Source organism: Ranitomeya variabilis, chromosome 1, assembly GCF_051348905.1.
Source record: "Ranitomeya variabilis isolate aRanVar5 chromosome 1, aRanVar5.hap1, whole genome shotgun sequence".
Taxonomy (NCBI): domain Eukaryota; kingdom Metazoa; phylum Chordata; class Amphibia; order Anura; family Dendrobatidae; genus Ranitomeya; species Ranitomeya variabilis.
The window spans coordinates 1,026,645,716-1,026,672,699 of NC_135232.1; the positions used below are offsets into that span (position 1 = coordinate 1,026,645,716).

A 26,984-nucleotide genomic window follows, 5' to 3' on the forward strand; every position below is an offset into this window, starting at 1 on the left:
ACAACTACAGACACTGATTACTGATACGTCCAGACGGGACGGACTAGATATACTCAGGAACCGGACTGGAGGTGGTTTTCTGAACGAGGGGAGAACATTGCTCCTTTTATTTTATTTTTTTAAACTGATCTGAGCCCTTTGAAAAAATTAATTTTTTTAGCTGCTGAACAACCTTTTGGTCATATGCAAAGGGGCGTTCAACCAGCAGTTTCCACTGGAGCTGACCTAACTTGACTCGGGTAACAGAATTGGGATGTCACAACGTGGAATCTGACAGTGGTCAATGGCTTGTGCAATGCTAAGTTATCTAAAGCTTCTCACATAAGACAACCTTCCGTTATCAAGATGGTTCCTTGTGGGTCACGATAACGTGTGCTACATTTGAGCAGCCAACATACCTTTCTACAATCTTCTAGCTGAGAGTCTGCCACTCCTGCGGGGTAGACCACAGTGACAAGTTCTTCTCTCCCAGGTACCATGAAGTGAAATGGTTCTGCCACGCGAATGGCGGTCCCTTTCATATACTTAATCAGGCACTTCTCCATGTCAGCCAGCTGCTGTGTGAGCTTCTTCACGAGCATCTTCTGTGCCCTGGGCCCAGAAGAAAAGGAAAAAAAGCACAGGATGTTTTCAGCTGTGCACACAAATGACTGTGGTATATGGATCAGTCGCCCCCCACTCCCTTTTAGCGGTGGCTTTTTCCCCCTTCCGTGGTCTAATAAGCCTCATATGGTATTACAGTGATGGACTGCATCAGAAAACTGCAAAAATCTGACCTGCCCCATTTCTCTTCTGCAGGGAGAGACACAGCCGAATCCACGGGCAGGGTGATGGTCACCAGATGATGACACTGTGTGTTGGATTTCAGAGTCGGGGCCACCGCTTTAGAAGTCGTTGACATCTCAAACATGGGGCTGAGATTTACCACTTGCTGTGGACAACAGATACATTGGAATCGCTCATCTAACATAGCGAGAAACAGAACAATCTGAACAAAATAAGAACTTTTTCATGTATTTCAAGCAAAATGACCAAAAGTGTGCAGTCACTGGCCAAGTGTGACATGGGTATTCATGTGTAGGGCACCAATAGAATTAATCTGTGGCTTTTCTGTGGATTTTAAAATCTGGAATACGATAATTATTTTGCCTGGGGATTCTCCAGCAAGTGTTAATGAATAGTGATGAGCGAGTGTACTCGTTGCTCGGGTGGTCTCCGAGTATTTTTTAGTGCTCAGAGATTTAGTTTTCATCGCCGCAGCTGAATGATTTACAGCTATTAGCCAGGTTGAGTACATGTGGGGTTGCCTGGTGGCTAGGGAATCCTCACATGTAATCAAGCTGTCTAGTAGCTGTAAATCATTCAGCTGCCGCAATTAAAACTAAATCTCCGAGCAGTCATAAATACTCGGGAGGTCACCCAAGCGTGCTCGGGAAAACCCTAGCAACGAGTACACTCTCTCATCACTATTAATGAACAATACAATACACCATTCATAAGCATGGCAGGCAAAGTGTTAATGGATTCTGACGGGAATTGGGCATGTAAATCCTACCGGAATCCAGAGTGTGAACACGGCCCAAGTTTACTTTACTAACGCCAAAGATGGAGAAACACTTCATCCCTTGCGAAAAGGAAAGTCCACCTATATACTGGCACGTCAGACAATGACAGAGATATGTGAGCGATAGCCCTAGATAATGGGATGCAGAACTCTGCAAACCCCCCCAAGCTGGAAATCTCCCAAACGCTCCGTGTTGTACAACACAGCCTTCACGTTGAGAACTGATAGCGCCTCCATGGCATAGACAAGTCTGAAGATAAATTTCAGTGAAGTTTCTTTAAAAGTTTTTTAACCTGTCACCAGGACTTTATAGCCTGAACTATTGCCATGTAGGTAATACAGATTGAATCTTTACTTTGCCTTTAGAAAACAGTTTGCACATTTCAGGGAAATCCATTGTAGAAACTATTCTGATGAGTTGCAAGTGCAGCGAGGTGGGACGTTGCACTTGCAGCTCTCCTACCTTCCCTCCACCCGCTGCCCAGCTGCTGTCTGTGAATGACAGGTCACTCATGTTTCCCTACCGAGATCTTTGCGCCATCAGTGCCTGCGGCTGCATGCTCTCAGATCAACTCACTGGGTCTAGTGACGTCCTGAGGACCTCATTGCACATGGGCCGCATGAGGTGCGAGCGAGAGATCTCAGTAGGGAAAAGCGGGTGCTGAAATAAGGGGGACCTGTGAGAGACAAGAGACACATGGTGGGCAGGAAATAGGGAGAGAAGCAGTAGAGCTGCAAGCGCATTGTCCCTCACTGCACTTGCAGCTCATCGGCATAATATTTCAATGTTGGATTTCTCTAAAACATCAAATCGGTTTTCTACAAAAAAAATTAATGATATGATTCATCAGCATTAACCACCTTAATATACATAAATCCTACAGAGAACTATGGCGTATAACGTCCCAAAAGTCAGAGCCTGTAACGTAAATTATAAAAATACAAACTTTTATTAAACATATATAAACAAGGCAAATAAAAAATTCAGTGTTTGGAATGGAAAAATGGTAATGACACAATGCAAATGGGGCTGGTCCAGAGATGGGGGTGCTACCCTTGTGGATCTTGTCTGGCATGTCGGAACATTATTAGAGCAACAACTTTTACATCGGCGGATGGAGGTAGGAACTACCGGATAACTTGCTACATATCATGCAGTACCAGCTATGTGGTTTATTATGCGGTCTGTACATGTAATTTGATTTGTTGGTCTGACCTCGCGTGAGGGTCAGGGACATCAGGGCGGCCAAGGATGCCACTGATGTCTCTGACTTAAAGACTATCCCGCGACATTTCAAGCTGTGTCACAATTGTGACCCGGACACACTCAAGATTAGGGGCATCGACAGGGTGCATGGTGGTGCCAGAGGCGGCTATTTCAAAAAAGTTTTGGCGCAGCAGGAGTGTCGCTGGATAGTCTCCCTTGGAACTATGTCACCTCATGGGCTAAATGAGCAACTTTCGTTTGTGCCCTTTTTATAACAACTGGGATGAAGCTTTGGATTACATGTACCCCACTTTCACGACATTTATACATATTTGGTGCATTATGTCCTTCTCTGTCTCTCTTGTTTTTAGGTTGTTGCTGTTATTTTATTATTTTCAGATTTATTCATATTACCGGTAATTTATTTTTAATTTTTTCATTTAAATTCAGTATGTGCAGTTGGATCCTCACCAACAGTCTGCTTTTTATATTGACCACTAAGTCATCTGGGTAATTTCTCGCCACTCACGCGCATAGGTGGACGGCGGAAGGTGAAAATAGCACCATTTTTTAAATTATTTTTAACATTATATCTTTTTACTATTGATGCTGCAGTATGGAGGGGGCACTGACTGCAGGGGAGTAGGGAGCGGCGATTTCGCAACTTGGGATTTCTGTGACAGACAGACAAACAGACGGAAGTGCCCCTTACACGATTATATGTATAGATGTTTTTCAATCTGGCTTGATTGTAATGCTTTGTATGCTGTTTTATATATCACCATTTCATTGTTCTATACATTGTAACATAATTTATCAACTTCACTTAGCACTTCCGGTTTTGTACACACTTGTTCCATCATCCAAGATGGCCACCGCGGTGCGCGCATGCGCGGTAGGTTAAGATCATGCCTGCATCTCCAAAGGTGTCCAATCGACTCGGCGCAGGTCCTCTGACGTCACAGGAAACTTTTCCTTGACCTGCTCCGACGCCAGGACAGCCGGAAGTGATGTTAGTGCGGATCGCGACATGAGCTCCACAGAGCGGAGATCATTCCCATCAGGTGTGTAGGGAGTATTTATGGCCCATCAATGCACAGCAACACACACAAAGCCACCTGAGGAAGCCATCAGCATGAAACGTGCGTTGGGGTTCTTGACAGCGCACGCATCTCCTCCATGTCCCACATGGGTAAGCACTATGTACAGCACTTTCTATAGACACTTGGCACTTTACTTAAAGGGACTCTGTCACCTGAATTTGGAGGGAACAATTTTCAGTCATATGGGCGGGGTTTTCGGGTGTTTGATTCACCCTTTCCTTACCCGCTGGCTGCATGCTGGCTGCAATATTGGATTGAAGTTCATTCTCTGTCCTCCATAGTACACGCCTGCGTAAGGCAAGATTGACTTGTGCAGGCATGTACTACGGAGGACAGAGAATGAACATCAATCCAATATTGCAGCCAGCGGGTAAGGAAAGGGTGAATCACACACCCGAAAAATCCGCCCCTATGGCTGAAAATTGTTCCCTCCAAATTCAGGTAACAGAGTCCCTTTAATATACATGCAATTAGTTTGGGGTAGAAAATCCTGATGACAGATTCTCTTTAAGGAGAAAGTTTGTGAATTCCACGTAAACATCGGTAAGAACTACAGCTTGTCAGTGAGCCTCATACCTTTTCCTGCCACTTTTTCTCTTTCTTTTTAGAAGATTTGCGTCTAGAATCCTCCTCATCAGTTCTGGGAAAGTGAAAACCACATCTGAATAGTGATGATGTGCTGGGTAACATTACTACAGATAATACAGGCATTCTGCTCACTGAATAAAGCTGAAGACATCTCTACACAAGGAGCCGTCCGTCAGGTCACTGGGCGATGTGCTGACTCCGGTGTTAGGCCATACGTACAGTGAAGTGCGGCAGACATGGAAAACCAAGGATGCAGACTGCAGCTTAGCGGATAGATTATTAAGCTCTGTCACCAAGGACTTCTTACAAGACGACTCTGCATTAGGGAACAAGGGGAGACAGAGAGAGTGGAGAGAAATCACCTCACAGCCAGTCCCCAATAATTACATACTACAAGCAACCGAGGATCAGCACTTGGCTTTCTCTATAATTAACTATTTCATAACCATAGGGAATTTCTTTACTAGACCTACAAATGATATAAAACCATACCATCAGCTTTAGTCAATGAGAATGACAGGCCCAGGCCGCCTCGTATCCTAAAAATGACTTCTGGAACTTCTGAGGTCACCTATAGAGTTAGGAGGAAAACCCATGGCCATATTATTACATAGCCACCAACACTTTTCTCATACAGACTTATTTTCATCAGCGTTTTGGGTCAGATGTTCATCACTGGGTCAGGTTGTATCATCAGTGAGAAATAAAAAATATAAATTTCAAAACATATTCTACCCGTTAGAATATTAAAGACAGGTAGCACAGGGACTGCACATAGATGCCACCCATGCACTGTCATTGATTTTCACAGACCCATACTTTTTCTTTTCTTTTTAAACACCGAGGAGCTTGGTCTGTGACTTAGACGAAAAACAAGACAGGTCCGTAATTTATTTTTTTTTTTTGGGGGGAGTACCGAAAAATTAGCAAAAAAAAAACAACCAAACAGACCACCAAACCCACAGACATAAGAACATCCACATAGACTATAATAGGAATGGCCTAACAAAACTCAGTGTTTTTGAAACGCGCGTCGAGGTGCCTGTGCACATTATCTTCTCCCTTGTGTCTTAGTGGTAGAGTATGTCTTAAGGTATATGCATTATGTAGTGTTTCAATTACACCATGCAGTTGGTGTCCCTATTATTCAGGCATACATTACCATGGAATTTCTTGTTATATAAGCAGGGCTGTGGAGTGGGTAAGCCAAACCTCTAACTCCCCAATTTCCATGACACCGACTCCACCAAAATGGGCTCCGACTCCACAGCCCTATATATAAGACTGTTATGCATTTCTATTGAGCATATGAATAGGATTTTAACTATTCTTCATATTTATACTTTGCCAGTGTTTTCTATATCAGCTCTATTTATACGTTTCCTTTACGATTCATACATATTCGATCATCACAAAAGGGGGATGGGGAAGGTTTTTCTTGCCTCCCTCAAACATCAGTGATTTTGGGTCCCATTATTGATCTCTATCTTTTTTTCTGATGTTTGCCTTATAGTCTGACCTTTTCCCACCACTAAGTATTCATGAGTATATAGTTATTAATAAACTTTATTCGATAGTTATTACTAGTGATGAGCAAATAGCTTTGGATAACTCCTTATCTGAATAGAAGAAATGAAGGCAGCACTCCAAAGGCTCAGGAGGAGCCGAAACCTTGCCCAGGATGCGTGGGGCAGAATAAAGTTTTTCACCTGAAACAATTGGAGTGCTGCCTTCATTTCTTCTTCTGTTTACCTTGGCAAGTATTGGACAGTTTGCCTGGAGGCCTGGCACCCGCTTGAAATTAATGTGGTGTTCCTTTTTTACTCTAATTCCTTATCCGCATAGCTGCAGCGGGAACCCGGATACCTGGAGCGCCCCCGATAATTAGGTGTTCGGTGCCGCAGCTGCATGTGTCTCGGCTGTGTGACAGTCACAACACTCAGGCTCTCCTCCATATATGTGACTGTCACACAGCAGCGACACATGCAGCTGCGGTGCCGGACAGCTGATTATCGGGGGCGCTCCAGGTATCCGGGTTCCTGCTGTAGCTATTCGGATAAGGAATTATCCGCAGCTATCCGCTCATCCCTAGTTATTATAATTGCTTTCCCCTAGATTTCTTTTTTTCCTTTACATATATTACTGTTAATATTCCAACTGGGAAATTATTTTTGGCTTCACATAATAGGGACATGTTCTGCCCATCAAAGACCCAGAAGTGTCAGGGAGGCGGCTTCTGGTCTGTCACAGCCCAGTAAGTTTGCGGGGTAGGTGTCAGCACTTGGCTGTCGGGGGATGGGGCCGCACCGCACAGCAGCAGGGTCTACTGAGCGCCCCAGTGACGGATACCCCATGCTGAGGTTTGTTAGCTGTCATCCTAGTTGCAGCCATTCCTAACTGGAGCAGGTGAGAGTCAGGCTCTTTATTAACTCTTTGCAATGCATCAGATAAGAACCAGTGACTATCACATGGAAAGCTGCAGTACAAGGCCTGTCTTCTGGTTATAACGGATTCCTATAGATTCTTATGGCCGAGTCTGATCCGCAAACAAGAATGAGAACAGGACACGCTCTCAGTCTCTCGGATATTGACAGATATGTGAATCCATCCTAAACTCTGCTGCCCGACTAATCCACCTGTCCCCCCTCTGTCAATCCCTGCACTGACTCCCCATTGCCCAGAGACTCCAGTACAAAACCCTAACCGTGACGTACAAAGCCATCCACAACCTGTCTCCTCCATACATCTGTGACCTCGTCTCCCGGTACTTACCTACACGCAACCTCTGATCCTCACAAGATCTCCTTCTCTACTCCCCTCTTATCTCCTCTTCCCACAATCGCATACAAGATTTCTCTCGCGTATCACCCCTACTCTGGGACTCTCTACCACAACACATCAGACTCTCGCCTACCATCGAAATATTCAAAAAGAGCCTGAAGACCCATCTCTTCCGACAAGCCTACAACCTGCAGTAACCACCGATCAACCAAACCGCTGTATGACCAGCTCTATCCTCACCTACTGTATCCTCACCCATCCCTTGTAGATTGTGAGCCCTCGCGGGCAGGGTCCTCTCTCCTCCTGTACTAGTGGTGACTTGTATTGCTTAAGATTATTGTACTTGTTTTTATTATGTATACCCCTCCTCACATGTAAAGCGCCATGGAATAAATGGCGCTATAACAATAAATAATAATTGATCCATTTTGCTATCACATCTGGAAGCCCTGGGACGGGTCACCTGGATGTGAGCGCCGCCTGGTGGCAGTACATTGAAGGACAAGCAGCTATAACATCTCTCCCATAGACACCTATGTACATGGGAAGCTGCACACTAGCAGGGGGTCCATGCAGGGCGGGGCCTTATGTCCTGGGCCCCAGGCTCACCTGCCAGCACAGGCTGCAGACTGATGCCACAGGTCCGCCCGACACCAGAGCACACACAGCAGCTCACTGGCTGCCATATGTTTCCACATAATGTGGAGTGATGCGTGGATAATCACGGAGGGGCCGGTGTGTGGCGCCCGCCAGCTCTGCACATGCTCCGTGCTGTCAGACGTCTCCTGCTCACCATGTCCCCAGCACTATCTCCCGCTGCTGCTCTTCACTCTTCTCTTCCTCCCGGCTTCCGGTTACGAGCTGTCACTTACCGGCAGCACACGTGTCACCCAAACCCCGCCCCACCAAGGCGTTCAGTACTTTCGACGCATGCGTGACTGTTTCATGACGAGCAACAAAACTACATGTCCCAGCGTGCAAGCGAGAGAGGGCGGAACCATTACCAGGACGGGGGAGGGCGGTGTGTGAGAAACTTGGCGTCTTCTTATAACTGAACTCTAAACATTTCTTCTAGACATATAAAAACCATTTGTTTTAGTCAAATCACTGCTATAATTAAGAAACAGGTAATGGTATAAATGTGCGGTGTTTGTGTGAATAAATAAAGCCCGGCAGCCCACTTGACCCAGTCCATTTCCATAGCAACCACTGGTAACAAACTTTCAGCTCAGAGCTAAAGAGCTAAGGAGGCGCTGGAGGCTGAGGTCAGGTATGGTCAGTGTGTGGGGGCAATGAGACATAATGAGGGGACTGTGCAGGGGTCTCAGTGTCACCACACACTACATGTCACACCTAGGTAGGAGCTGGGGCGACCATGAGGGGCAATGAGACATAATGAGGGGACTGTGCAGGGGTCTCAGTGTCACCACACACTACATGTCACACCTAGGTAGGAGCTGGGGCGACCATGAGGGGCAATGAGACATAATGAGGGGACTGTGCAGGGGTCTCAGTGTCACCACACACTACATGTCACACCTAGGAGCTGGGGCCACCATGAGGGGCAATGAGACATAATGAGGGGACTGTGCAGGGGTCTCAGTGTCACCACACACTACATGTCACACCTAGGAGCTGGGGCCACCATGAGGGGCAATGAGACATAATGAGGGGACTGTGCAGGGGTCTCAGTGTCACCACACACTACATGTCACACCTAGGAGCTGGGGCCACCATGAGGGGCAATGGGACATAATGAGGGGACTGTGCAGGGGTCTCAGTGTCACCACACACTACATGTCACACCTAGGTGCTGGGGCCACCATGAGGGGCAATGAGACATGAGGGGAATGTGCAGGGGTCTCAGTGTCACCACACACTACATGTCACACCTAGGAGCTGGAGTCACCATGAGGGGCAATGAGACATAATGAGGGGATTGTGCAGGGGTCTCAGTGTCACCACACACTACATGTCACATCTAGGTGCTGGGGCCACCATGAGGGGCAATGAGATATAATGAGGGGAATGTGCAGGGGTCTCAGTGTCACCACACACTACATGTCACACCTAGGTAGGAGCTGGGGCCACCATGAGGGGCAATGAGACATAATGAGGGGACTGTGCAGGGGTCTCAGTGTCACCACACACTACATGTCACACCTAGGTGCTGGGGCCACCATGAGGGGCAATGAGACATGAGGGGAATGTGCAGGGGTCTCAGTGTTACCACACACTACATGTCACACCTAGGTAGGAGCTGGGGCGACCTGAGGGGCAATGAGACATAATGAGGGGAATGTGCAGGGGTCTCAGTGTCACCACACACTACATGTCACACCTAGGAGCTGGGGTCACCATGAGGGGCAATGAGACATGAGGGGACTGTGCAGGGGTCTCTCAGCTCTTCGCAGAGTAAGGTCTTCTAGAAGAATAAATCCTCTTCCTTCCCATGGTCGCTATCCACAGCGGTTCCGTCATGGTCACATTTTCCGCCATGTTAGTGATCATTGTAGTCAGTCGGTGATGTCCACTGTTGTCTCGTTACGGTCTGAGAAAATCTGGAAAATGTGTAAGAGAGGGTCCTAGTGAATGGGAGGAAGTACTGGGGTCTAAGTTCTTACACTCTTACTTTTTCCGGATGCTCCCAATGTCTGTGTTTGCATGGGTTTGGGGATTTAGATTGTAGGGGAAAGTGATTATGCCATCTTTATAGGGCTGCGGAATATGTTGGCGCTATATAAGTGAAATTAACAAAAAAGTATGGATCCCCATTCACCAGAAAGTGGCCGATGTAGCCTCCATCTAATATGTCTGGTAGCCTCCTGACTGATCGGGGACATAAGTATTAGTAGGTTGGAAGGTTAATCTCCCTAGCCTTGTGTTGTGTTTGCTTTGTCCTTTTGTTTGGTTCTGGCAGTGGGTCTCTCATAGAGAACAAGGGAGCGCGTGGGTGATCCGAATATTGATGGGTCATTTATGAACCAGTCAGCTCTCGTATGGGAGCCTCACCTCAGTGAGAGCCTCTCTGCAGGTTCCAAGTCTCATTGATGCAAAGTTACACCATCCTGCTGCTGAAGCTGAAACTCCTAAAAAATCCTCTGCCATTGGCTTTCTACAGATGGGTGGTGGTAGGATAGATGGTGGTGATTTTACCATAAATATGTGCTTACTTGTGATAGGACACGGATTTAATAGGGATCTGTTTGGGATCTAAAAGAACTGACTTTCTGGTGAGTGGAGTCAAAATGACTTAGGCTACCAAAAAGAATTGGACCGCCCATGACTAGAGTTGGACCGCCCATGACTAGAGTCGGTCCGCCCATGACTAGAGTCAGTCCGCCCATGCCGAGTGCTCCTGTGGATGGGGTAGTTGGGTGAGATAGCTGCCAGCTGATCAGTAACTTGTCCGCTGCTAGCTGATGAGTGTGGCCAGCTACAGCGCATCCACTCTTACTGCATACAAGAGCATAGTCTACGATACCATTGCAGACATAGACATTCTGTAAAACCACATGTTCTGTGCAATCTACGGTAGATTTTTTTGCAATAAGACCCTACATATACTGCTGTAGCCTTGGAGGCTTTCACTGGAGATAGAGCCAGGAAATACTTCTGGATTATATCTCCAATGGAAGGCTCACATGTGGTGTGAACAGTCAGCAATCACAATCTGGAGATAAACTCACTTGTGAATACAGAATACAGGGTTTCATCGGAGAAAGAAATGAACCTGAGTGTTTGTGCACAGTCCTAGCAGGAGAGTTCTGCCCTTCTGTGAGGCCAAGTTCACACGACTACACTTAATGGTCCATATACAGGATGTGAGGCCTGGACTTTACCATGTGTCCCCCAACCCAAACGAACAGGCTCATATGCGTCTATGATGCTGTAGGCCCAGGCCGGAAGCCCTGAAGTCAGCCCAGACATCGTTACTTGCATATTGACTCATGTGCCCACGGCCTAACAGTGATCGGAACTTCTGCCTATTTACTTTGACGTGTCAGAGGTTTTGTGAAGACAGCTAGAAAATCAAGAGAATTTTTAAAGATTTAACTGTGTAAAAGAAAAGCTCTACGTATATCAACCAATCACAGCGCAACTTCCATTTTGTAATTCACTTTTGAAAAAACAAATCCTCTATGTCATTGGTTCCCTGATTGAAAAAGTATAGAAGTCATGGAAGAACAGAAGAACGGTGTTGTCACCCGCAGAGTTCTGAATGACATTACTGAATCGTTCAGACGTGAAGCGCTGCTCGTTAGTCTCTGTTAATAATGTATAGTCGCTGGACACAGGCTTATAAATAATTCCCAGGCTTTCACACCTTCCAGTTTCACTCATTAGTGATAACGAGACTGGAGTCGTCTGTGTTCTTCAGAGTATGATTAACAATAATCAGATGTCAGTAATATCCTCCATATTCGTAGCTAAAGACCTTGTGGCTTCCTGGATGCGCAATTTTATTTTTCAACTGCACTCTACAAAGTGATCACTTACCATAAAGAGGTTATCCTCTACTCTTATGCTGATGACCTATCCCAAAGACAGGTCATCAACGTAAGATTGGGGGGTGTCCAACACCTGAAACCCCCACTAGGTAGAGCAGCTCAGCTCCTATTGAAGAGAATACTAGCTAATCTGCAGCAGCCAGCACTGGATGATGTACAGAGCTGTGCTCTTCTGCTTTATACATTGTTTAAATGTGACCCCTGCAAGAGTTGATATCAACTGATTGGTGGGGAGGCCCGGTGTAGACCCCCCTAGATCTTATGTTGATGACATTTCTTAGGGATAGGTTTTCTATAGCGTTGGTGCAAATCGGTTTCCAGGGACTGGCCCATCGACCACGTTAGTAATCTGCGACCACTGGATGGGACCCCTGAGAACCACCTCCTACCTCACGGCATCTGAGGCTCTTCATTTGTCAAGCTGGCCCGGCGCGACGTCATTGCTGCAGTGCAATACACATGTGACTACCAGGCTGGCTAATCAGAAGAAGAGCCGCAGATGCCAGGAGGCGATTATCAGGGCCTTCATCCAGGCACAAGATGTTACCGACATGGCCAATGGACCTGGTCCTGTGAATCGATTCACACCAACTCAAGTCTTCAGTATATAAGTAGTGGACAGCCCCTGCTTTTTATTTTTCTTGCCATCAGCTGTGTAGTATGAATAATGTTTTCTCTATGTTTTACCAATGCTGCATGATAAAAACAATATACAGAAAAAGCGACCAAGCTGGGGGAGAGCTTTTTTTGCAGAGCGAGCGGTAGCTTTTATATGTGACATTTTTGAGGTATGTATTTTTTGAGTTGCCTTTTTATTATGTTTTTTTTTTTTTTGGTGAGCTGGAGCAAGCAAAAATAGTACTTTTGATCAGGTTAAAAAAATTTGATAATTTAATATTGTGGATTGTTACAGGTTCAGTAATTATGTACATTTTTATATTTTTAAATTGCTAAAGTATTTTTTAATGGACAAAATGGGTGTTTGAGGTTTGTTTTTACACAATTTAAATTTTTTTAGATTTTTTTGTTTTGGCTTCACTAGGTTATTTGAACTTCAGTGAGTTTGATCGCTCAGATAATCACATAATACACTGCCATACTTACAGTACTTCGTAACACTGACAGGCAAACTATTAGAACATGCCTCTGATTACAGTCCTGTAAGCCATGGTAAACCAACTCCCATGGTGGAGCCTTTAGGGACCACAGTATCTAAAGGGTTAAACTGCCAGAATCGTGGCTAGCAGAGCATAGCTAAGTAACATAGTCTTAAAATTAAAAAGGCAAAAAAGGAATATCCACTGCGCTCCCAGGCAACATGTTTCAGACCTACATGGTCTTTTGTCAAGCCTTGTACCGTGTCGGTCTGAAACATGTTGCCTGGGAGCGCAGTGGATATTCCTTTTTTGCCTTTTTAATTTTTGTGCTGTTGTGTTCAACCTTTTTTTGTGCCTTTTATACAACTGGATCAATAAAACAATTCTTTTAAGCTGATGTGAGTGCTGGCTATCATTTGGACTGTTACTAGAGTATTTTGTCATGCACCTGGACAGATGAGCAGTTTGCTCCTTTTTTCACATTTCTATAGAAGAGTTTTGTAGGCATGCTCGGGTGACGTGTAGAGGTTAGGCTACTTTCACACTAGCGTCGGGCACTGTACGTCGCAATGCGTCGTTGTGGAGAAAAAACGCATCCTGCAAAGTTGCCCGCAAGATGCGTTTTTTCTCCATAGACTTTTATTAGCGATGCATTGCCACACGTCTCAACCGTTGTGCGACGGTTGCGTTGTGTTTTGGCGGACCGCCGCCACAAAAAAACATTACATGTAACTTTTTTTGTGCGTCGAGACCACCATTTTCGACCGTGCATGCGCGGCCGAAACTCCGCCCCCTCCTCCCCGGACCCACGTCGGGCATTTTTTTCACAGTATGCGTCGGTACGTCGGGCCGACACAGCGCGACAGCCCCGTACCGACGCTAGTGTGAAAGCAGCCTCACTGTTCAGACAAGAGGAGATGTCTCCATCATCAATGACAATGGTTGGCCCAGTGTTATCTTCCTCCAGCGTTATAATAAAGGTGTTACCTGTTCTTGGAATCCTGTCTGTGAGGATAATGATGAGCCTGCAGAGAAGTGTTTTCAGCCTATCATGAGCGCAGTACGAGCAGCAATATTTTACAATATTCTTAGAAGGGTTGCTGACATTGAAAAAGGGGTCATCCACTATTGAACAACCTGTTTATAATAGCTCCATAGAGCAAACTAATATAAAAACACTCTGTACTTACCTCCCAAACTTGTTTGGTTCCTGTAATGCCCCATGCCTGCTGCAACCAATCTGTGGTCGCTGATCTGCTGCAGCGTTTACTATTCCATCAGGAATAGTGAGCAGCTCCTTTAATCTAACTGATGACCACACTTTTGGATGACACCATTGCCTATAACATATTACCGTACTTTCTTTTCCTTAGAATACAAGGTGTGTAAGATCAGCACTTTACAACAATGCCAAGCGAAGTAAAATCCGATATGGACCGGATCGGTCTGTTCCGTGAGATGGCCTACATCAGTATAGGAGATAAATACGTCACGCCCTGTTCTAGTAAGTTGGCTTTATCAAATCTATGTATAATGCCAAGATGTATAATAGAAGAAGAATTCCCAATGTGTTCATGAGATTGGGTACTAACAGACTAAAAAATATGGCTGCTTTGTTCCAGAATCCGCTCCTCTTGTCTACGGCCTGACTATTGCATTTAGGTGACTGGCGCTGCTTCTGGGAGAAAGCGGGCACATTTTCTAATCTGATGCAATCTATTAGCCTGTTCATGACCAGTGATTTTTTTCTCTTTGTTTTTTTTTTCTTCCCTTCTTCCAAGAGTTATAGCTTCTTTACTCTTCCATCGACACATCCAGACGAGAGATTGGTTTTGTGGGGACGAGTTGTTGTTTGGAATGACTCCATTCCTTTAACATATAATGTACTGAAAAACAGCGTTTACTGGGCAGTAAATAGTTTAGTCATGAATGTTACAAAAAAAAATAACTTTTTTTGTGTTGATGGACCTTTAGGCTATGTGCGCACGTTGAGTATTTGCTTGACGAAATTTCTGCAAGGTTTCTGCATCTCTTGGCAGGAAAAAAATGCTGCGGAAAAAATGTGCATTTTTGCATGCGTTTTGTACAGCAATGAATGCTTTTTTGAGCTAAATAAAGTTTTGTGATGTAATTTCTTGGTTCCACACCACCTTTTTCATGCTGATGCAGTAGTAGGGCTTGGTGTCAGCAGCTGTCATTGACACCTAGCTCTAGTCTTAGTAATGAACAGGTGTCAGCTCGACACCCTCATTACTAAGCCGATAAGTAAACAGAAACACACACATTGTCACCAACCTATGTAGGAGCATTAAACAGAACGAACATGCATAGGCTGTAACCAGACAGCAACTGTTAATTTTAAAGAAAAAAAAATGAAAAAAAGAAATTGCCTGGGCTCCCACAGGTTAGTAATGGAGAGGTGTCTATAAGACTAACCCCATAGTGATATTGTATAAAAACACAGAGACCCAGAATAAAGTCCTTTATTTGAAATAATGACACAGACTCCTTTAATAATCTTAATTAAACTATACTCACCGAACGCCTATTCCACAGACGCCTGCAACAAAAATAAACTAATAAACCACAATATTCCTCACCTGTCCGCCGAGAAGATAATCCATAATGTCCCACAACAATCCTAATCACTTTGACAGCCGGCGATACTCCCGCAGTGTATCACTAAGCTGCCGTGAGAGTTCACCAGAGTTCATCAACTGATCAGCTCCGGTGATCTCCCTTACGGCACCGCTGCTTGGGAAACTTCTCATGCAGCAGTGCCATGAGAGCACCGGAGCTGATGAACTCTGGTGAACTCTCACGGCAGCTCTGTGATACACTGATGGGAGGTAATCGCTTCTGCAGTGTACCGCCGGTGGCCGGGTAGAGAGGACACATCTCCCGATGTGACTGTTCTACAGGTGAGATCGCTGTGGCACACTCGGGGTTACGTGGACTACAGCGGACAGTTGAGTAGATGTTGGTTTATTATTTTACGTTATTTCTAGGAGACGAGGGCATCGGGGATTGGGCGTTAAGATGAGTATAATGGGTTTTCATATTTATTTGAATGTGTATGTAATTTTCCTTTTTTTTTTTTTAACTATGAGCACAGGCGCCTGCAGATGAGACTACGTCTCCCATCAGCGGCACCTTCTGTCTCTGTTATCAGTGACAGCAGATGTAGCCCGATGGGAGCAGTAGTCTCATCGGCCCACGCCTGCTTGTCAGAGTTGCAGGGTCACGCTGACCTCTGACAGCATGATGCTGAAGAGCTGTGACCGACAGTATCAGCTATAGCTTTACCGAGGGTGAGTCACTGCTGTGGGGTCACGCTGACATCTGCCAGCATGACAACACAGCGGCTATCTTACCGGCGGTTGCGTTACCGCCGATAAGAACTACCACGCCGGTGTTTCCCACGCTGTCACACAGATGACAGCGTGGGAAACACCATAGGAATCCGGTAAAACACAAAACAAAAACTCAGCAAATCCACAAACATTTTTATACCTGCGTTTTTGCTGTGGATTTGACTGACTCAATTGAAGTCAGTGGGTGCGGAAACGCTGCAGAAACGCAAAAAGAATTGACATGCTGTTTGATGTCCTAAATGGTTTAACAGCAGTGTATGCAGCTAGCTTTGATTGCTGGAATTACGGGCAAATGCTAACTGTGTGACACAGCCATCATCTGCCAGGTATGACATGGGCTTAGTTTCTGAGCCTGTTCTAATTACCCACAGTTGACGTAGAATATGCTATTACATCCAGGGAAAGCATCTACATAAAAAGTTTCAGAAACTTAGCAAATACTTGCACCTCTATGCAAGAGATATAACTTGGGACAAGTCAAAACACCAAACAGATGAATTCCAAATTTATTATAAAATGTGTCAATTTTTCGTTTATAGTTTCCAATTTTTTTTAATGCCAAATGAGCATTTCCTAAATTCAAATGTCAAGTTACCTCCAATACTTTATAAAGGACCTGCTCTAAATGATGCATTATTTTATGTCACGTCTGTCTTAGTAAGTAGTTATATTGCCAATGAAATAACAATTCTGGTGAGACTCTACATAGAACTTCATGTTGTGCTGTTCCTCTGTTATTTCATATGGAAATGTATGTATAATCTGACGGTGTAGGGACAGACCTTATTAACAAGGGTAAATTGTTCCAATTGTGTTTTTCCAGAGCCGTTTAATGAAGCTGCAAGTAAGAACAGACAGATGTTTCCTGGCGGCGCCAAATCCATGGCAAATACATTAGGTGGTTACTTTGATACACAGTTCAAAAGAACGTTTGAAGGAGAAGCCTACTCCGATCCATTAAGACAAAGGCGACAGTATCGGATGCAGCAGGCGAAGAAGAACTTAGGAAAAACATTCCTCCCATCTAATGGGGAAAAGAAGCCGTAAGTAACACAGCCCTGAAATGGCAACGGTCTGCATAGGAAAAGGTTGCTGAGTGGTCAAAGAGCCTCAAGAAAGGGAGTAAATCAGATGGGGGACATTTGTTTTTTTTCACTTCTGCTGCTCAGAAGCCAAACAGTTGGTGTATGTACACACAATATCTTTTAGACTTGGGCAAACCGCAAAGAGTTTTCCCAGAAGACGACGATTGGAATTACACATCAGTATGAAGTTTTGCTCAAAAGTTTACATACCCCGGCAGAGTTTTTGCTTTCTTTTTTTCAGAGAATATGAATGATAACACCAAAACTATTCCTCCACTCATGGTTAGTGGTTGGGTGAAGCCATTTATTGTCAAACTACTGTGTTTTCTATTTTTAAATCATAATGACAATCCAAAACATCCAAATGACCCTGATCAAAAGTTCACATACCCCATTTCTTAATACCGTGTATTGCCCCCTCTAACATCAATGACAGATTGAAGTCTTTTGTGGTAGTTGTGGATGAGGTTCTTTATTTTCTCAGATGGTAAAGCTGCCCACTCTTCTTGGCATAAAACCTCCAGTTCCTGTAAATTCCTGGGTTGTCTAGCATGAACTGCGCACTTGAGATCTCTCCAGAGTGGCTCAATGATATTGAGGTCAGGAGACTAAGATGGCCACTCCAGAACCTTCACTTTGTTCTGCTGTAGCCAATGACAGGTCGACTTGGCCTTATGTTCGGATCATGTTGGAACGTCCAAGTACGTCCCATGCGCATCTTCCGGGCTGATGACTGCAAATTTGCCTTCAGCATTTGCTGATAACGTGCTGCATTCATTTTTCTTTCAGTTTTGACCAAGTTTCTTGTGCTTTTGTAGCTCACACATCCCCAAAACATCAGTGATCCACCTCCGTACTGTACAGTAGTAATGGTGATCCTTTCATCATAGGCCTTGTTGACCTCTCTCCAAATGTATCGTTTACGGTTGTGGCCAAAAACTTCAGTTTTGATCTCATCACTCCAAATTACCTTGTTCCAGAAGTTTTGAGGCTTGTCTCTGTGCTGACCTGACCGTGGTTTTGTTTTTACAGAGCCCCTGATTTTCCATTTGTTAATCACAGTTTGAATGCTGCTGACTGGTATTATCAATTCCTTGGATATCTTTTTGTATCCCTTTCCTGTTTTATACAGTTCAACTACCTTTTCCCGTAGATCCGTTGACAATTATTTTGCTTTCCCCATGACTCACAATTAGTGATGAGCGAATATACTCGTTACTCGAGATTTCCCGAGCACGCTCGGGTGTCCTCCGAGTATTTTTTAGTGCTCGGAAATTTAGTTTTTATTGCCGCAGCTGAATGATTTACATCTGTTAGCCAGCATAAGTACATGTGGGGGTTGCCTGGTTGCTAGAGAATCCCCACATGTACTTATGCTGGCTAACAGATGTAAATCATTCAGCTGCGGCAATAAAAACTAAATCTCCGAGCACTAAAAAATACTCGGAGGACACCAGAGCATGCTCGGAAAATCTCAAGTAACGAGTATATTCGCTCATCACTACTCACAATCCAGAAACATCAGTGGCTGGATGAAAGATGCAAGAGTCTGTCTGGATCCCAGAAACTCACTCAGTTTTTATGCAGACACTGTGATTACAAGCAAACAGGTCACAGGTGAGGATGTTATCTTTAGTAGCCATTCAAACACATTTGTGTGAACTTCTGTGCATGTTATCAGGGCAAAATCACCAGGGTATGTGAACTTTTGATCAGGGTCATTTGGATGTTTTGGGTTTTCATTATGGTTTAAAAAGAGAAAACACAATAGTTTGACAATAAATGGCTTCACCCACCACCAACCATGAGCGGAGAAAAAGTTTTGCTGTTATCATTCATATTCTCTGAAAAAAGGCCAAGAAAGCAAAAATTCTGGCGGGGTATGTAAACTTTTGAGCACAAATGTATTTTGTCCAAAAGCTTTTTTTGCATCTTTTTGGTAGTTTTTCGAGTGCTACCTTCTTAATTTTAAACCAGTTGTGGCATTTTTTTTAACCTTTTTTCCATCCTTTTTGGGTTGTTTTTAATGTTGTCTTCCAATCATTTTCTCTCCATTCACCAGCGAAGAAACCACTGACTGAGGCAAAAACGCTGGGAAAATGATCACAAAGACACCCTGGCGGCGTCTACCAGGCGTATTTTGAGCTTTCCCCTTAACTTCTATTGTAAAGTACAGAGCATTTTCTGAGCGTAAAATGCATGAAGAATGGTCATGTTACTTCTTTCAGCTGGTCGGCGACTTTTGAAATCTGAAGAAGTTAAAAAACGTTCAAAAGCCTGAACATATGAACAGCAACTGGTTTCTATATAGAAATGCAGATGTTCATTCTTTTGAGCATTTTCTGAGTGCTTTTTCAGATAGATATCAGAATAGCTCCATCTGAAAAAGACTTTAATGTAACGCTATGAAAAACAGTAATGGGCCGGGGTCACACTTGTGAGTGGGATGAGAGAAACTCGCGCATCAATACCCGGCACTCGGGACGGGAGCGTGCGGTTGCATAGAAGTACATAATGCTCCGGTCCTCAGTGCCGGGTATTGATGCGAGAGACTCGCGCGAGTTTCTCACATCACACTCACAAGTGTGACCCCGGCCTTACACTGCATCCTACTGCAGGGCCTGAGATGTGTTCATGGCTCCGGATTCTGTGGCCCTCGCTAGAATTTATTCTGAATTGTAACTATAGACGATAACATGGTCGTTGCCACTGGTGTCAGACAGGCTCCTACCGGTAACCTTTGTAAGGACCAGCTATATGTGATTACCACTCTAATTTATTTTCTTGTTGCATATTTCAGGTCTGGAGCTGGCAGCTTTTATGGGACTCTTAGTGGCCCAATTTCAGCCTTCAGTGCCGAAGTTAAACCAAGAAAAGCTTATACTGCACCAGGAAAAAACTTCTACACAAACCCTCCCAAGCAGGGCACAGGATTTGGGTAATGTCCTGTGACCGTGCAGTGTCCATACCTGGTCTCTGTAGCCTTAGTACTGACTGGTTTCTTCTTCACAGATATCCAAACCTCACCATTGGCAAAGTCTATACTTATTCCTCCGACAATTATGACATCTCTAAAGAGCTCGTGAAGGTAACTCAAATTTGACACTTATTCATCTGATGTTTATCTGTTTTTCTATAATCTTGAGATCCAATTCTACAGATAGTGACCGTGTAAAAGAGCATAAAAAGGGGGTGAGCTCACCTTTAGTATTAACGTGTAAGTGCACAAATACACTATGTGGCCAATATATGAACATATCCGCACACGACGCGTCATTGAATTCCAATATTGCTGTAAACGTTACAACATAAGGCATGGTAACTGTATCTTGAATATGTTTTGGCAAACAGCTAGAATGTCAAAATTTGTCACTGTCCAAATATTTCTGGCCTATCTGTAGCTGTGATCAGACTTTATCGATAATGTCATGTGTGCATTAAATGCATTTTTACTGCCGTTCCATTGCTATAATGCAATAAAAATGCCTGTAGGTTTTATTATCTGTACATTTTCTCATCTCATTCAAGAAGTGTGAAAAACCTGAAAATAAAACCCACATTTTCGGTAACTGACATGTTGCAGAGTTCACCAGTCAGTTTTCAGGTCAGCGGACATGAAATATGTATGAATCCCATTCAGTTTGCTGGAGCTGCAGGATGCTGTGTTTTCTGAGCAGCGAAAATCCACATTGGAAAAATAACTCACTAAGTATTCAATGTGAGAACCTGCACTGTCCCCAGGTCAGCAGTACAGTACATAGTTCTTGCTCTTATTTTGTTCACGCTGCTCCCCTTAGTATTTTATTTTTATATCTGCTGTTGAGTTGAAGAGATATGGGCCTTTTTATTTGGAGCTGCGTTTTATGGTCTTTACCAAGTGGGCGTGGCTCACCGGATTCTCTATAGGCGTGTCTTTAGGCTGCTCTGCATTATTAGCCTGTGAGCCACGCCCCCTTGTAACATTAATATGATAGTGACAACAAGTCCTGCAGAGGCCCTTAGTGAAACATTGAAGGGAGCACTGGTGGTGCAGAGTCTGGGAATGTCCCCTGTAACATTTTCCAAAAATACAGTAAATAGATCCATGTTTCTAACTATAATGGCCTCCGGGTCGCTGCAACCGACCATCAATATAGTCATGGTGGAGGGTAGTAACTGAGCAACTGAAATGCCTATCATTGGTGTTGATAGGTTCAACATAAAACTCGGGCCAGAGTGACTCTAGAATGGACCATTAGAGCAGCTGTCTGCATTATGCCTTATAGCAAAAGTAATTATAACCCCCCCCCCCCCAAAAAAAAAAAAATAAAATAAAAAAATTCTAAAATACTGCAGTTTTCATATCGCCCACTAGATGTCAGCACAATAGAGCTTATGTTTTACTACCTGCGGGTGATCGGTCTGGTCACTCTATGATCAGTGCAGTGCAATGACATACATTCACCCGATGCAGAAGGATGAAAAAGGAACAGGTGAAGGTAGAAATATAGACGCGCTGTGGGCGTATTGAAGACGCTTCTCCCGCAGTGCCAACCCTCACATTGTTCTTGGTGTCTCAGGGTGATCTCTCATTTCAGCTTTGCTGTGCAATATACTGGAGATAATAAAGACTTAGTAAAAAGACTGGAGACTTCAGGCTACAGGGCCCTTCACATGAGGCCAACACCTTACCCTGTGCATACATATCAGATTAACCAGATCCATTATTAATGGGGTCTGTTGCCAGCCTAATGTGCATCACTGGCAAATATTTGGGGAGAATGACTTCAATAAGCCTGATCTGCTGAAATGTCGCTGCTGTCATTTACAGGACCTCATTCAATAATAGTGCATGCTAAGTCTAGTCACTGGGTAAGTTGGAGTTAGCCATCTTGTGTGTGTCACTAGCCATAAGCTTCCGATACATGTTCAGCCCACAGCTATTCCTCTCACATTCGCCTTACACGTGCACGCTCGCCTGAGCCGAGCATGTGTGTTTTCTATAAGGAGACAGAAATAAGCCATTGTCAGACACTGGCGGGAACAGAATTTGCCCAATTCTACTTTCCCTCGTCATAAAGAGAGAGTCAAACTGTGGCACAAAAATATGACATCCTCTAAGGAGTGAAAGTAACCACCATCATGAAGGATATTGAGTTCTCCTGCACTTTCCTTTAGTATCTGTTTTTATTGAATCCTCGTCTCCCCATTGCCTCCAGATATAAAAGATCATATATTATTGTGTCAGATCTAAAAATAAGGTGCCATCTTGTAACATCTGCTCAGCACGTATTGTGTGTTTTCATCACAGAAAGAAATGGAATGGCACAAATCGAAACTTAAAGGTGGTGCTTTCAGGCTAAACCTTTATCCAAAGGAATATTTTGACATAAATCCCTACCGGACTGACAAACCTTTACCACCGCTGAAGAGTAAGAAAGAGATGAAGGTTAATGTGAAGCCATTTAAGCCAAGTTCACCTGGTAAGGAGGTAGGTAAAATGTGTGATAATAACCCTGTTATATTGGAAATGCCATATTATGGCCATGTGCAATTGGTGAGTTTTGGTCAGTATTTTACCTCAGTATCTGTAAGCCAAAACCAGGAGTGGGTGATAATACAGAAGTGGTGACGTGTTTCTATTATACTTTTTCTCTAATTGTTCCACTCCTGGTTTTGGCTTACAAATACTGAGGTAAAAAACTGACCAAGTACTGAATGTGAACACATGGCCTAGGAGGATAAAGCTGCATGAAAGGAAAGATCATTTTGTCCTTCGGGTGTATGCACATGTTTTCTTTACCCCCTTCAGGACATTTGACTTACCAATAAGTCACGGTCGGATAGGGGTTCTCGACCAATGACGTATAGGTACGTCATGGTGATTGTGTGTAACACAGGAACTGTGCCAGTGTGATCGCCATCGGGAGCTTGGTCTACGTGATAGACGAGCCTCGACTCTCACAGCCACGAGCGGCGCTTGGACCACCCGCGGCTATTTAACCCTCTAAATGCCGCAATCAATATCGATCATAACTTTTAGGAGGCTGGGAGAGGGAGGAGGCTCCTTCTCTCTTCCGATCAGCGTCTCAGGGGCTTCTGTCAGTGTAAGGCCTCATTCCCATTTGTGCATAAAAACGCTGAGTGCAATGCGGAAAAAAAAATTGCATTACACTCTCACCAATGTTATTAAATGAGTCAGTACTCCTCTGCAAGTTTTCCCTCAGCTATAATCGAACTGAGGAGAAAATTGCGGCATGCTGTGATTGACTGCGTATAACGGACAAGACTCCCCAATGCAAGTCTATGAGTGCGAGAAAGAAAACGGACAGCACACGGACCATGCGTATGCCCCCCAACCTCAAAGGAAACTCGAAATTTCATCAATCAAGTAGACTAAATTTACAGACAGAACCGAACCGTCAGAATAAAGAGATTAGATAGAATATATAGATATCCTATAGATACATAATGTCATAAGCCCCCTACAAATAATAAACTTGCACCCCTTTGTGCCTTTCATGTGGCACTAAAGGGTGTTTAGCCTTATTTAACTTATTAACTAAATAATTTTAAAAAGTAACATTGGGTCCCTCTTATTTGTGATAACCAGGCAAGGTAAAGCAGATACCTGAAAAACATAAAGACAGAAATAAAACAAGAGACAGTCCCTCGTTCACCAGTTTTAGTAGAAATGTTCCCACAAAGCACCAATATAGTCCACTTTCCCCGAATTTGTCTCCGGCGACTGTAAAGTTCCTGCTATTCACAGGTGCCGGGTACTGACTACAACACTCATCAGTGTCGCTGGCTCATTATGCAGTCAGCAAGTCCCGACGACAATGATGAGCATTGTAGTCAGTACCCGGGCCTGTGAATAGCAGGGACTTTACAGTTGCCAGAGCTAGATTCAGGGAAAGTGGACTACCTCAATGCTTTGTGGGACCAGTTCTACTAATAAATTGGTGAACGAGGGACTGTTTCTTGTTTTTATTTATGTCTTTAAGTTTTTCACTTATTTCTTTCTGGACTGCATCGGACCACTCATATTTGATGTGACTTTGAAGAGCCTGTGTGACAGAAAATACCCAAAAGTGACATCTTAAAAACTTCACCCCTCAAAATTTACTCAAGAGTAACACAAGGAAATGGACTGAACAATTTCTCCTGAGTACGTTGTACCTATTATGTGGAGACAAACTACTTTTGGGCGCACAGCAGGTCTCAGAGGAGAGGGAACGCCATTTGATTTTTGGATCGCAAAATTGGCTGGAATAAATAGTGGATGCCATGTCATGTTTGCAGAGCCCCTGATGTAGCTAAACAGTGGAAACCTCCCACAAGTGATCCCATTTTGGAAACTAGACCCCTCAAGGAATTTATCTAGAGGTGTGGTGAGCACCTTGAATCCACAGGTGCTTCTCAGAATTTTAAAACTTTGAGCCATGAAAAAAATCACATTTTCCCCACAAAAATGTTGCTTTAGCCCCAAATTTTTAATTTTCACAAGACCAACAAGAGAAAATGGACTGAACACTTTATCCCATAAGTGGTGGAAAACTACTGTTTCGGTGCACGGCAGGGCTCAGAAGGGAAGGAGCGCCAACTGAATTCTGGAGCTCAAATTTGGCTGGATTAGATTGCAGATGCCATGTCACATTTGAATAGCCCCTAACATGCCAAGACAGCAGAAACTCCCACAACTGACCCCATTTTGGAAATGACACCTCTTGAGCTATTCATCTTGGGGTGTAGTGAGCATTTTTAACCCACTGGCAATTCACAGAATTGTATAACAATTAGCTGAGTAAATGGAAAATTACCATGTTTTTCCACTAAAATGTTGCTTTGGCCCCACATTTTTAATTTTCAAAACGGATAATCAGAACTAATGAACATTACAATTTGTTACACAATTTCCTTTGAGTATGTCAATACCCCATGTGTGGTCAAAAACTACTTTTCAGGCACAGTGCAAAGCTGAAGCAGCATAATTTAGTGCAGATTTTGCCTTTATGGTTTGTGAGTGCCATGACCCACTGGAAGAGCCTCTGAGGTGCCAGAACAGAAGAACCCCCTATAAGTGCAGCAATCATATTGACACCACAGGTGTGCAGTAAAGAAAAAAATAATACATTTTTCCACAACAATGTTGTTTCAGCCCAAAATTTTATATTTTCACAAAAGAAAATGGGTAAAATGGCGCCAAAACAAACAATTCCTGCTGAATGTGGCAATACCCCATAAGTGGCTGTACAGTACCGCTTAGCCACATGGTGAGACTTGGGGGGGATGGAACGCTATTCGACTCATGGAGAGCAGGTTTTCCTAGAATAGTTTGTGGACTCCATATACAGAGCCCCTAAGCGCTAGAAGAGCAGAATCCCACCTCATGTGAGCCCATTTTGGAAATTACACCCCTCTGGGAATTTATCTGCAGGTGTATTGAGATGATTTTGACTCCATGGGTGTTTTCCAGAAACAAGAAGCAGTGGATGTTGCGGAGTGAAAATTACAAATCTGCCATTGTAGTGCCCAGTACATTATGCCCAGCTCATGCTTCTGGAGACACACACCTGTAAATTAGGCGGGCTCTCGTCACTACAGAAATGCCAAACATGTGGATACTAAATGTGGTTTAGGCACACTGGGGCTCAGAAGAGAGGGGGCATTTAGATTTGAGAGCCTGCCTAATTTTTTTTTACATAAATATATGGTACCTATTTATTGGTGTAACTTTTTTTCTTTTTTTGTTCTTTATTTTATGATTTTTTTCAAAATATTTTTACAAAATTTGTTTACTTTATTATTTAGTCCCTCTATGGGATGTTAACTTCTATTACTCTGATTGATGCATTGCAATTAGCTGTCGGTGTGACTCTGACAGAACACCTTTCAGGCCATGCTTCTGGCATGGTCTACACAGGCCACCATAGCTGACAGACCCAGAGGCCGTCATGATGACCTCGGGTTTCCATGGCAACAATCAGTAGCCTGCTACGACAACGCAGTGATGCCGATCAGTGTCTCACCGATCGTGGTATTTAGTGGATAAATATTTCTGGGTGATGCGGGCACCACTCCTGGCTGTGACAGCAGGGGCTCAGCTATCAATTAAGTCGAGCTCCCAGCAGCCATAGCGCGGGCACAGCTCCTGTGTCTACATGATCACCATGATGTAAGTTTACGTCATTTTCCTGGAAGCCAATCCTGACCATAACGTAAACTTACGTAAAATGTCGTGAAGCGGTTAACGAAAACCTATCATCCTATTTCTGTTGTCTTATTTAAAGGGCAACTAAACTTTTAAAAAACTCATCTTGGTTTATAAGACCCTGTAGTCTGCAAACGTCTTAAAGGGAATTTATCACTTCATTCATGCTGTCCAAACCATGGGAAGTATGCATCAGAGCCTAGCTTACACCATTGCAGCCAGGTATGTTGTTCTTTGAAATGTTCCGACATTTCAGAGAAAATATTTAAAGGACCCATCCGCTAAAATTAAGACCTGTCAATCATTTTGAGCACTGCGGGGAGAGGTCAGATATCAGACTCATCTCATCTCTCTCTGTGGTCCCTGTCCGGCTCAGCAAACTCTTTTCTAGTAAACATACCCGATTCTCTGATTTATGCTGCCTGGGGCTTTCGGCAGAAATAATATAGTGAAAATTTCCTTTTAAAGCAATTTATAGCTG

General features: G+C 44.0%; 2 protein-coding genes across 5 annotated transcripts in view; one reads left to right on the top strand and one right to left on the bottom strand.

Annotated features, from left to right (window-relative positions):
- Window positions 1–8,180, bottom strand: part of UFSP2 (UFM1 specific peptidase 2) — a 31,639-nt gene extending 23,459 nt beyond the window's left edge. Inside the window, exons 1-6 of the mRNA XM_077279614.1 lie at window positions 8,037–8,180; window positions 4,955–5,033; window positions 4,595–4,778; window positions 4,451–4,514; window positions 777–931; window positions 399–591 (exon numbers count right to left, since the gene is read on the bottom strand). Of these exons, the coding sequence (XP_077135729.1) occupies window positions 399–591; window positions 777–931; window positions 4,451–4,514; window positions 4,595–4,778; window positions 4,955–5,033; window positions 8,037–8,039 (678 nt within the window). The 5' untranslated portion in view covers window positions 8,040–8,180. The remainder of the gene's footprint in view (window positions 1–398; window positions 592–776; window positions 932–4,450; window positions 4,515–4,594; window positions 4,779–4,954; window positions 5,034–8,036) is intronic.
- The window catches only part of CFAP96 (cilia and flagella associated protein 96), a 31,183-nt gene continuing 12,356 nt past the window's right edge, over window positions 8,158–26,984 (top strand). The window contains exons 1-6 of one of the 4 annotated variants that reach the window (XM_077279617.1): window positions 8,158–8,264; window positions 14,225–14,355; window positions 17,049–17,268; window positions 20,111–20,248; window positions 20,323–20,398; window positions 22,601–22,780. In XM_077279617.1, the coding sequence (XP_077135732.1) occupies window positions 14,259–14,355; window positions 17,049–17,268; window positions 20,111–20,248; window positions 20,323–20,398; window positions 22,601–22,780 (711 nt within the window). In that variant the 5' untranslated portion in view covers window positions 8,158–8,264; window positions 14,225–14,258. Of the gene's footprint in view, window positions 8,371–8,444; window positions 8,514–14,224; window positions 14,356–17,048; window positions 17,269–20,110; window positions 20,249–20,322; window positions 20,399–22,600; window positions 22,781–26,984 lie in introns of those variants that run through there. The other 3 variants (XM_077279616.1, XM_077279615.1, XM_077279618.1) reach the window with 3 other exon arrangements.